At 40.9% G+C, this 12,427-nt stretch overlaps 1 protein-coding gene across 3 annotated transcripts in view; it reads left to right on the top strand.

Annotated features, from left to right (window-relative positions):
* LOC135539673 (uncharacterized) overlaps nucleotides 1-11,777 on the top strand; it is a 14,117-nt gene extending 2,340 nt beyond the window's left edge. For 2 of the 3 annotated variants that reach the window (XM_064965710.1, XM_064965712.1), the window contains 13 exons: nucleotides 2,801-2,969; nucleotides 3,156-3,265; nucleotides 3,351-3,462; nucleotides 3,585-3,626; nucleotides 4,262-4,386; nucleotides 4,497-4,553; nucleotides 4,741-4,807; nucleotides 4,947-5,179; nucleotides 5,365-5,418; nucleotides 5,642-5,693; nucleotides 5,972-6,073; nucleotides 6,602-6,640; nucleotides 6,813-11,777. In XM_064965710.1, coding sequence (XP_064821782.1) covers nucleotides 2,801-2,969; nucleotides 3,156-3,265; nucleotides 3,351-3,462; nucleotides 3,585-3,626; nucleotides 4,262-4,386; nucleotides 4,497-4,553; nucleotides 4,741-4,807; nucleotides 4,947-5,179; nucleotides 5,365-5,418; nucleotides 5,642-5,693; nucleotides 5,972-6,073; nucleotides 6,602-6,640; nucleotides 6,813-7,411 — 1,761 coding nt within the window. In that variant the 3' untranslated portion in view covers nucleotides 7,412-11,777. The remainder of the gene's footprint in view (nucleotides 1-2,800; nucleotides 2,970-3,155; nucleotides 3,266-3,350; nucleotides 3,463-3,584; nucleotides 3,627-4,261; nucleotides 4,387-4,496; nucleotides 4,554-4,740; nucleotides 4,808-4,946; nucleotides 5,180-5,364; nucleotides 5,419-5,641; nucleotides 5,694-5,971; nucleotides 6,074-6,601; nucleotides 6,641-6,812) is intronic. The other variant, XM_064965711.1, reaches the window with a different exon arrangement.
* Nucleotides 11,778-12,427: the final 650 nt, after the last annotated feature.

The raw sequence follows: 12,427 nt of genomic DNA, 5'->3' as shown, positions 1-12,427 counted from the left end.
TGTTCTCCACGGCGTCTCCAGACTCTGTCACGTCTGTCACATGAGCTCAATGTGAACCTGCTTTCATCTGTGAAGAGCACAGGGCGCCAGTGGCGAATTTGCCAATCTTGGTGTTCTCTGGCAAATGCCAAACGTCCTGCACGATGTTGGGCTTTAAGCACAACCCCCACCTGTGGATGTCGGGCCCTCATACCACCCTCATGGAGCCTGTTTCTGACCGTTTGAGCAGACACATGCACATTTGTGGCCTGCTGGAGGTCATTTTGCAGGGCTCTGGCAGTGCTCCTCCTGCTCCTCCTTGCACAAAGACGGAGGTAGCGGTCCTGCTGCTGGGTTGTTGCACTCCTACGGCCTCCTCCACGTCTCCTGATGTACTGACCCCTCTCCTGGTAGCGCCTCCATGCTCTGGACACTACGCTGACAGACACAGCAAACCTTCTTGCCACAGCTCGCATTGATGTGCCATCCTGGATGAGCTGCACTACCTGAGCCACATGTAGACTCCGTCTCATGCTACCACTAGAGTGAAAGCACCGCCAGCATTCAAAAGTGACCAAAACATCAGCCAGGAAGCATAGGAACTGAGAAGTGGCCTGTGGTCACCACCTGCAGAACCACTCCTTTATTGGGGGTGTCTTGCTAAATGCCTATAATTTCCACCTGTTGTCTATTGCATTTCCACAACAGCATGTGAAATTTATTGTCAATCAGTGTTGCTTCCTAAGTGGACTGTTTGATTTCACAGAAGTGTGATTGACTTGGAGTTACATTGTGTTGTTTAAGTGTTCCCTTTATTTTTTTGAGCAGTGTATATACTGTATATATATATATATATATATAGAGAGAGAATGTCAGTCATGATTAAAACTGATCCCACAACAGGTGAGTTTGTAGTTGTGTAGTCACATATGTATGTATGCATGTATGTATGGACACACCTACTCATTCAAGGGTTTTTCTTTACTTTTACAATTTGTAGAATAATTGTGAAGACATCCAAACTATGAAATAACACATATGGAATCATGTAGTAACCAAAAAAGTGTTAAACAAATCAAAATATATTTTAGATTATTCAAAGTAGCCACCCTTTGCCTTGACAGCTTTGCACACCCTTGGCATTCTCTCAAACAGCCAGCTTCACCTGGAATGCTTTTTCATTGTGGAAGCCAGCTCATCTGATGCAGCACTCCATCACTCTCCTTCTTGGTTAAATAGCCCTTACACAGCCTGGAAGTGTGTTGGATCATTGTCCTGTTGAAAAACAAATGATAGTCCCACAAGCGCAAACCAGATAGGATGGCGTATCGCTGCAGAATGCTGTGGTAGCCATGTTGGTTAAGTGTGCATTGAATTCTAAATAAATCACAGTGTCACCAGCAAAGCACCCCCACACCATCATACCTCCTCCTCCATGCTTTACGGTGGGATATACACATGCAGAGATCATCCGTTCACCTACTTTACGTGTCTCAAAGAGAATGCGGTTGGAACCAAAAATCTCAAATTTGGACTCATCAGCCCAAAGGACAAATTTCCACCAGGCTAATATCCATTGCTCGTGTTTCTTGGCCCAAGCAAGTCTCTTCTTCTTCTTAGTGTCCATTGCAGCAGTCCAACCATGAAGACCTGATTCACACAGTCTCCTCTAAACAGTTGATGTTGAGATGTGTCTTTTACTTGAACTCTCTGAAGCATTGATGTGGGCTGCAATTTCTGGCTGGTAACTCTAATGAACTTATCCTCTGCAGCAGATGTAACTCTGGGTCTTCTTTTCCTGTGGTGGTCCTCATGAGAACCAGTTTCATCATAGCACTTCATGGTTTTTGCCACTGCACTTGAAGAAACATTCAAAGTTCCTGAAACTTTGATGGACGGTCATTTCTCTTTGCTTATTTGAGCTCTACTTTTACCAAATAGGGCTATCTTCTGTATACCATCCCTACCTAGTCACAACACAACTGATTGGCCTAAATGCAATAAGAAGGAATATTGTTCCACAAATTAACTTTTAACAGGGCACACCTGTTAATTGAAATGCATTTCAGGTGACTACCTCATGAAGCTGGTTGAGAGAATACCAAGAGTGTGCAAAGCTGTCAAAGGCAAAGAGTGGCTACTTTGATAAATCTCAAATATGAAATATATTTTGATTTTATTTAACTTTTTTAATTACTACATGATTCCATATGTGTTATTTCATAGTGTTGATGTCTTCACTATGATTCTACGATGTAGAAAATAGTAACAAAAATAAAGAAAAACCCTTGAATGAGTAGGTGTGTCCAAACTTTTGACTGGTACTGTATGTTTGTATTCATGAATACAGTATAGTACTTATTGACATTTGTGTAGTCACTCTGTATGTATGGATGAATAAAGTTTGCAGGTGTTGATCTTAATTTGAGCCAGTTTGCTACCGTAGGAAAATAATCCTGCAGCAACAGGAAATGTTAAAATAATGGACAATTTTGTAAGGGTTGATACTTTTTTTCAGGGCAAATCAAATCCGAAATTGAAAATTGGAAATTGAAAACTTTAGAAGCCTTTTTGGAACTCAAATACACTACAAGTTTACATTTACTGCGGTGCGGGAAAATTCTCAGCAACAAAAAAGTGATCAAATTAAGATCTTACATCTGTAGTACTAATCAGTAGTTATTTAGTGACCTTGTATGTATGGATTACTACACTACAGTATAATACTTTTCGGTGGGTGGTCATCACTGTGTCTGTATAGATAAACATGGCGTAGTACTTACGTACAACGGTATAAACTGTTTACCTTCTATCTCACCAGGGTCTCTCGAACTGCACAGTGAAGGCATGTGCTGGGATTCCGATCCAAAAGTGTCCTGTGGATGTAAAAGGGCTGGCGGGGCAGCCTGTGCTGTGCTGCAGACAGGACACGGCATGCAGACCTTGCCTACACATTCGCCTTGACATCCAGCCCAGAAACGACCAGACAGGTGTGTGAACAACCTACACACCCTTTTTGTCAATTTCAACCTCTGCGGTTACAATGTGAAACACAATGTGGAAAGTGTACCCATATTAGCTTCTGATGCATGGTTTATTGCTCAACCCCTCACGTTGTGTCAGTAAGTCATGCCGTCGTCACTCCTACGGTCAACTGGGCTCTCTCTGTGTTTCAGCATCGTATGTGAGTGTGTGTTACACTGTGCCACAGCTAATAATGCCTCTGTGCAAAAAGCTCGAGTTCACAGTGATCCCTGCTGCTCCGGATGAGCAGGCTTCATCAAAGGTATGTTCCATATGAATTCACGTGTGAGTGTGTGAGTGTGTGAGCATGTTTTGCGATTCATCTCCATGCTCTCCTGTATCCCCAGCAGGCCTGGCTGTCACTGCTGCTTGAGTCTAATGCCCTGTCCTTCAGCAGTCAGGTGACTGTGTATGCTTGCAACCTTCACTCGACTGTGATGCTTCCGTCAGTGGATGAAGGTACGGTCTTGGAATTCCCGTAGAGTTCAAACAGGTTATGCCAACACATATTTGTTTGCTAATGATCCTCTGAGGCTCCAACTGATTAGCATCTGATATCAGTTGTCCCTATCTGTCCTTAGTGTGTTCATCCGCCTCACAGGGAGTTGTAGAGGAATGTGAAGGTGAGTCACATGTTCTATGTTCCTTTGTTTCCATAATGTTAATGCCATAGAAATATAGGTACTAGAGTGGTTGTACCTATTCAGGAGTATACCCACAGGACTAAAGCAGGAAGTTAAAGCAGGATGTATCGCATTCAATCTGGTGTAAATCCCATTCTAATCATTCTAATTCTATGATTCTTGCACCTCCTCAGTCCTGTGTGCAGACAATATTGGTCTTACTTTAATGGATAGTCCCCAATAGAGGGTCTATTGATGCTCAGACATTCAACACACTATCAATTGCATCCCTGTTGAAATGCAACAGCTTTCCTATGGTTAGGGGTAGGGTCAAGGCTCGGCAAAGGGTTAGGGTTATGGTTCAGGCTAGAGTTAGGGTCAGGGTTAGGGTTAAGACTAATGTTAGGGCTAGTGGATAGTTGAACATTTGTTGATAGTCAGGTGAGCCTATTTTAACCATCTGTAGGGGACTATTCAAATTCCAAACCAATATATATTTTATTCATGACCATTTATTCTGTTTTTCCGTAATGACTCTGGTTTATGAAGTGAGGAACATGGTTAGACGTGCAAATCTGGAATTAGAGTAAATGGCTGGGATTTGCTGCTCTCTAATTTGCCGGTGTGTCTGTCAGTCCCCAGTTTCAGCACTCTAATTGATCCGGAGAGACGTGAGGTGATGCTGCAAGTCGCAAAGGAAGAGGACAGCCCCTACCAACTAGAAATGTGCCTACAACATGAACATAATGGAATGTGCAGGGTCCGTGTTGTACTTGGCTTTCCTCCCAACTCATTTATTTATATGCAATCTTTTTCTCAGATCCTCACTCTTCCCTCTTCGATGATAACATGTTGTCTGTTGTCCTACAGACCTGGAAAGAGAAGTCCCTTCCACTGCACTCTGTCACCCCCTGCATGTGCTTCCAGGTACTGTTGCCATTTCCCCCTTAGTTATTATCAATCTGTATCGGGCCTACTTTTGTCAGTTGTGATATTACTACACCCTCACACATCCAACTCAGTCTAACTGACAACATTATCCCCTTTGTGTTGCTCACTCGAGTTCTCCGGTTTTGTGTGTAATTGGTGTGTGTGTGTGTTGTGTGTGTTTCAGTTGTGGTGGGATAAAGGAGACGAGAGGTCTCGTCGATCTAGGAGCTGTCCTTTTAGGAACAACACCGGTAAGAGATGAACCATGCAGCGTCCTCCTTGTTACACGTGTTTCACTATGACAGTCATGAATGTGGGTCATGGAGTTGATTCCCATTGCTTCTGTAACTCCCCTATAAAGTATCTTATACCTGCATCGCTCTCTTCCAGAGCTGTTCCAGAGGAACCTATGGGAGAATGTGTCCGTATCTGTGGTGCGAGGCCAGATGAACAGTGGCGGTGCAATGCTGTCCTGGAACCTGACTGCCCCCTGTAGGGTGGAGGCTGAAGTGTGGCCCTGCCAGAGAGATGCAGGCGTGGACAAGGATAGATGCAGAGAGCTGGGGGACATTAGGCAGCGTCTGTCAAATGACATATGGAGGGAACTTGACAGGGGACACTGGGTGTGTATACTGGAGCATTTGATCGGTGCCTCACATTTTTTATTGGTGCATCTTTAGTGTCCTTTTTGTCATGGGGATGTGCTCTCATCATTTGTATCAATTGGTTATGTGTTTTTATGGTCTGGTGATATATGGATAAAACAGATGACTTTTGATTGAATGATTTTTTTCCCCTTCTGTTTCAGCTGATGCCAGGTGTGTTTGAGGATGTCAAACCTGGCCTTGATCTCTGTGTGATGGTAAGACACTTCTACTGGTTGACTCTGTAGGGGACTTGACTCTAATATTGAACTTGAATCCCGTTGTAGCATGATGGGGGCTCATCTTATAGTAAATGTGTGTGTGTGTGTGTGTGTGTGTGTGTGTGTGTGTGTGTGTGTGTGTGTGTGTGTGTGTGTGTGTGTGTGTGTGTGTGTGTGTGTGTGTGTGTGTGTGTGTGTGTGTGTGTCTCCATCCTTGCAGGTGAAGGTCAAAGGGAAGAACAGTGAGCTTGGCCCCTTCTGTCCCATTGACTGTGAGTATTTTAGGAGAGGGCTGAATTATCAAAGTTGATATGGACCCTACTAAAACTGATCCATGTACCATTTCCTGAACACTTCTCTGGTTGTATGCGCGTGTGAAAAGAAGGCAGTTATGTTTAAATCTTCATCATCAATCAAGTATTTACTTGTGTGCTTTATAAAACAAATGTTCACAAAAATGTGATTGTTCTGTTTTGCCTACCTGTAGGGACTGATAACAAGATATTCTGAGGATTGGGAAATAATTCATATCTGTACTTCTCCCTCTCAGCCAGATGGTGGCACTGGCGCTGGAGTCTGCTTGTCCTGGTCACCCTGATGCTCGTCGGCCTAGCAGGAATTTGTCTCTATTTCCTGCATGGCAAACTGAAACGTGAGTCATTCTGGTCAGATCTCCCTCAACTAAACACAAGAAAAGGCACTGTGTGTGGAGACAAAAAAGTCCAAAGGAGTTACATTGTGTTAGGACTGCGTTATTGCGCTACTCTGTGGTGAAGTGAGGGGTAAGCTATTCTCACCACAAATATGCTCTCTGCCTCCCGCCAATTAATTATTAATAGTGGAGAAAGGGGGAGCTTTAAAGGAGATCAATATGTAGAGAAAGACAATAAATCCGATGTCTTTTCCATTGTGCGTATTCTTCAGGCTCCCACTTCTCTCAATAGCACTATTCAAACTTTTTTTGTTGTATTCTAATTTTCTTTTTTATAGCTCTATTCATGTTTCTCTCTGACTTTTTTTTTCTGTGGGTGCTGTTTACTACAGTCAGGAATTTGGGGGGGGGACAATGGTCAAAGTTTTTTTGTAAAGGACAAAAAAACTCACTGAAAATGACACAAGGGCCTCTGTGTTACAGAACCATGTCAGTGTGTATCATATTACATTTCTGTCTCTCCAACAGGGTGGGCATGGGAATGGCACCAGAAGGAGTGTGATCAACGTAAGCAGGTTTCTCATAGTCCAAATGTACAACATGTAAAATAAAGAAGATACATATTTATCTAGCAATAATCCTTGACAAAACAATGGAAAATTAATGTATTTAACTCCCCCTGCCATTTGCCTCCCTTCCTTCCTTCTTTCCTTACTTCCTTACTTCCTTCCCTCCGTAGTACCCATAAGGGGCCACGTGGTGCTGCTGAGCCCGCCGGATGTGGATAACTCTGTGTCAGAGCTGGTATGTGAGCTTGGCTCCTCTCTGCGTGCCAGGGGCCTCAGTGTGTCCGTGGACCTGTGGAGTCGGGCTGAGTTGTGCTCTCTGGGGCCCCTGCCCTGGCTGCACTCCCAGCTGCAGCCCATGGACAGCCAGGGGGGCCGGGCCTTACTGGTACTGACGCAGGCAGCCTGGAAGAAGGCAGAGGACTGGGGCCAACAGTGGGACGAGCATGGCCAACAGCGAAGGGACATAGCCCAGGGAGTGGAGGAGGAGAGGGAGTATAAGAGGCTTCTCCAGGGCTTGTCCTCCCCATACGCAGACGTGTTCAGTGCCGCTCTGAGCTGCATCAAGGTGGACCAGCAGCAAGGGCGCGCTGGAAAGCGTTTCCTCCTGGTCCACTTTGAGGCCCATTCTGCCAAGCCCCTCAGCAGTGAAAGGGGTCTCCCAGAGCTGTTCCAAGGGCTGCCCTTGTTTCACCTGCCCTCCCAGGGACAGGAGCTCCTTGTTCAGCTGGCCATAGGGTCTAAAGGGCCCAGGGCTGGTATAGGTGGATAGAGGGGCTGAAGGACGCTCTATTTACGGACTGTCTAAGGGGACTCAGGGTTTGAGGAGACAGTGGGATACCTGATGAAGGGGTTTCCCCATAAGTATGTTGTCATTGGAGTGGAGAACAGCTGGGAGACTGTGCCCTTACAGCAGAGCAGTCACCCTGAGGCCTAATTCCTCCCAACCATCCAAGCCTGCTCACATCATCACCCCAACACCCCCAGCCACTCACTTTACATTAGCGCTGCAATACACTGGACGCAACTTGTTGGATGCAGAACCCTTGGATTATACTGTATGTGGTGATGTTATTAAGAGGGCTAGAGTTATTGAGAGTGTATGAAACAACAACACAGCTGTCACCTTCTGTACACCTTGAGGATGGACTTCTATGTGTGACACTATTATATAAGTTAGAGGAGACCTGGGAACAAAGTAACAGTTTAAGCTTTTGTTTAGTATGAAAATAATATTTGATGTAGATTCATTATCTTTTTATACAAACACACATATCTTAGCTAACATTATACACTGTAATGAAGTTTACAATCTGTAGAAATTATGAGAATAGAAAGGTCATCACACAGAACAGTATATGGCAACTAGAAATCAAAACTGGATGGTCTTCAGAGATAGATGGGAGGGTTGAGGGTAGCTGAAGGATGGGACTAAAAACAAACAAAAGATAACTAATGTAAAGTATACTGTGTCTGTAAAATGTATATATATATATATATATCATATATAAATGTGTATAAGCTGGATGTAGAAGTCTAAGTATTGTTGTCCATTAGTTTACTCCAATTAGGGGAGGGGTGGAAGGGTTAGGGGAAAAAATACATATACAGTATAAAATACATATAAATATAAAAAAAATACATATGCAGTACAAGTCAAATGTTTGGACACACTTATTCATTAAAGGGTTTTTCTTTATTTGAATGTTCTATATTGTAGAATAATAGTGAAGACATCAAAACTATGAAATAACACATGGAATCATGTAGTATCCAAAAAAAGTGTTAAACAAATCAAAATATATTTTATATTTGAGATTCTTCAATGTAGCCACCCATTTGCCTTGATGACAGCTTTACACACTCTTGGCATTCTCTCAACCAGCTTCATGAGGTAGTCACATGGAATGCATTTCAAATAACAGTTGCGCCTTGTTAAAAGTTTGTTTGTGGAATTTCTTTCCTTCTTAATGCATTTGAGCCAATCAGTTGTGTTGTGACAAGGTAGAGGTGGTATATAGAACATAGCCCTATTTGGTTAAAGACCAAGTCCATATTATGGCAAGAACAGCTCAAATAAGGAAAGAGAAACAACAGTTAAGACATGAAGGTCAGTCAATACAGAACCCTTCGAGAACTTTGAACGTTTCTTCAAGTGCAGTCGCATAAAACCATCAAGCACTGTGATGAAACTGTCTCTCTAGAGGACCACCACAGGAAAGGAAGAAGAAAAGTTCCCTCTGAGGCAGAGGATAAATTCATTAGACTTACCAGCCTCAGATATTGCAGCCCAAATAAATGCTTCAGAGAGTTCAAGTAACAGACACATCTTAACATCAACTGTTCAGAGGAGACTGCGTGAATCAGGCATTCATGGTCGAAATGCTGCAAAGAAACCACTACTAAACCTCTATTTTCTTATTCTTATTTTTTTACGCATAATTTTGGGGGGTATTTCTGTTTTTTAAATATTTAACCTTTTTTCATTATATTCTTATTTTGTTTTCTTTATTTTAATTTAATTTTATAATTAGTTTAAAAAAATGAACTGCATTGTTGTTTAGGGCTGTTGTATTCGGCGCATGTGAAAAATAAGATTTGATTTGATTTAAAGAAGTGACTTGCTTGGGCCAATAAACATGAGCAATGGACTTTAGACCGGTGGAAATCTTTCCTTTTGTCTGATGAGTCCAAAGTTGCAATTTTTGCCTCCAACTGCCGTTTCTTTGTGAGATGCAGAGTAGGTGAACGGATGATCTCCGCATGTGTGGTTCCCACCATGAAGCATGGAGGAGGAGGTGTGGTGGCGCTTTGCTGTTTACACATTCAGTGATTTATTTAGAATTCAAGGCACACCTAACCAGCATGGCTACCACAGCATTCTGCAGTGATATGACATCCCATCTGGTTTGCACTTAGTGGGACTTTCATTTGTTTTTCAACAGAACAATGACCCAAAACACACCTCCAGGCTGTGTAAGGGCTATTTGACCAAGATGGAGAGTGATGGTTCTGCATCAGATGACCTCCCCGACCTCAACCCAGTTGAGATGGTTTGGGATGAGTTGGACCGCAGAGTGAAGGAAAAGTAGCCAACAAGTGCTCAGCATATGTGGGAACTCCTTCAAGCCTGTTGGAAAAGCATTCCTCATGACGTTGGTTGAGAGAATGCCAAGAGTGTGCGAAGCTGTCATTAAGGCAAAAGGTGGCTACTTTGAAGAATCTAAAATCTAAAATATATTTTGATTTGTAAAACACTTTTTTGGTTACTAAATTATTCCATATGTGTTATTTCATAGTTTTAATGTCTTCACTATTATTTTACAATGTAGAAAATGGTACAAGTAAAGAAAAACCCTTGAATAAGTAGGTGTATCGAAACTTTTGACTGGTACATGTGTGTATATATATATATATATATATATATATATATACACACACACATTTTTTATTATTTATTTAATTTATTTTTTACAAAACAATATATGGGGGATTGGAAATGATGCAGACAATTACACACATAGAAGCCACAATCTGTAATATTGAAGTTGATATACCACCTGTGTATATATATAACAATATGTTACTAGGACAAGACGAGTTGTTTACAATTCAACCAAAAGTGGTGGAAGTGAATTGTCGCTCTTGTATTTTTCACAGCTAAAAGTATTTTATATATAAAATGTATAAACTTTGGCTACTCTGTTTTTACCAATCTGAGTCTTGTGTGAAAATACAACAATAACTAGAAAAGTACATCCTGAAGAAAATGTGGTGTGCATGCTAGCTTGTGAATGATCAATTGGTTGGTAGGATAGGATAGGCTGAACATGTAAAAGTTGGTTTGGTGTCTCTAGCTTGAACGGATCAAGAGTGACTGTTGGTGGGATATTTTATGCCAATGTATGGAAATGTATACAGCTAACGTAAAAAATATTTAAGAATTTGAAGTAAGGATAGCCTGAACATGTGAAAGTTGCTTGGTGTCTATAGTGTGAATGATTCAAGAGTTACTGTTGGTGAGTTATTGTAACGGCTTTCTTGGTGAGAAGGAGAGTCGGACCAAAATGCGGCGTGGCTATTGAGATTCATGTTTTAATAAAACAACTAAACATGAACACTACAAAACAATAAACGTGGAAAACCAAAAACAGCCCTATTTGGTGCAAAACACAGAGACAGGAACAATCACCCACAAAACCCAACACCAAACAGGCTACCTAAATATGGTTCCCAATCAGAGACAATGATTCACACCTGCCTCTGATTGAGAACCATATCAGGCCAAACATAGAACTAGACAAACTAGACATGAAACATAGAATGCCCACTCATATCACACCCTGACCAAACAAAACATAGAAACATACAAAGCAAACTATGGTCAGGGTGTGACAGTTATTTTATGCTAATTCATGCACATATGTGGAATTATAGTTCATACAAGTTTTAAAGAATTTAAATTTAGGATAGCCTGAACATGAGAAAGTTAGTTTGATGTCTCTCGCTTGAACGGTTCAAGAGTCACTGTTGTTGAGTTATTTTATGCAAATATATGCAACTGTGAATAGTTATAATGCATGTTTCAACATTATTGAATTGGATATTAGGATAGCCTGAACATGTGAAAGTTGGTTTGGTGTCTCTAATTTGAACAGTTTAAAGGTTACTGTTGGTGAGCTATTTTATCCTAATTTATGCACATTTATATAGTTATAATTGATAAAGATATGAAATCATTTGAAGTTTAGGATGCCCTGAATGGTTTACAGTTGGTCTTATAGCTTAAATGACCTAGGAGGAAGACCATTTTAAATAGTCACAACTGTATTACTGTGGTTCTCATTCCAACCCATGTTATTTATGTAAATGTTAAATGCATAATGTTTAAAAAGTAAAAAAGGCTAATGGAGCTTTTATTAACATTTAAAACAGTTATAGTTCAAAAAGTATACATGATCCAAATTTGAAATCCAATCAATTTAAGTTGGGTCAGTTTGAACATCTCGACGTTGGTTTGGCATTGATAGCTTAAGAAGTGGTGTAAGAGGAGATAAGTGTCACATGAAGATTTTTTTTTTACCATTCAAGTCCATGTACCATTTTCAGTTAAAAATAATAAATGCTACAAAAAAAGATTTCCTCAACAATCTAAGTTGGAGTATTCTGCACATCGGAAGTTGGTTTCGTGTTAATAGCTTAAATCATTTAAGGGCTACAGAGCAAGCCAAAGAAATTCAACAAGGAGTATGTAAGAACTCTGGAGTTGTACATTATTTTGGATGAATAATTAATTATTGTCATCAACTATACCAATCAAAATACATTTTTACTGCTAAAAATGATATATGAATGAATTACATGGGGAATGTTCCGCAGGTCAATAATCAAGAAAGAGAAGAGGCAAGAATATTTAGAATTCGACCTGAAAAATATATTTTTTTGTAAATACAACACAAAATAATTTATGGGTTTCGGCAAAACTTCCACGGCATGTAGATAACCAAGCATTAGCACATTGAATAACAGCTTTCTAAGTTAGTCCTAATTGTATAAATAGTGTTACTTTGTTACTTTGTTACCTGGTCCCTCCTACATACAATGTTCAACAATTGTTCTTTATCTTACTCTTAAGTCTTTTTTGTTATTGTAGATTTCTGAAAGGTATTTTTAAATATTCGCTGGATCAAAATATGACAAAACTAAATGCCATGCTCTTTCTTATCTGTTTATGCATTGGTGTAAGCCTTTGTAAATGTCCTAAATGACTTTTGACCAAAACAATATC

This window comes from Oncorhynchus masou, chromosome 5 (assembly GCF_036934945.1).
Source record: "Oncorhynchus masou masou isolate Uvic2021 chromosome 5, UVic_Omas_1.1, whole genome shotgun sequence".
Classification (NCBI taxonomy): Eukaryota; Metazoa; Chordata; class Actinopteri; order Salmoniformes; family Salmonidae; genus Oncorhynchus; species Oncorhynchus masou.
The sequence above is the reverse complement of the archived record's forward strand: the minus strand, read 5'-3'. Positions and strand labels throughout refer to the sequence as shown.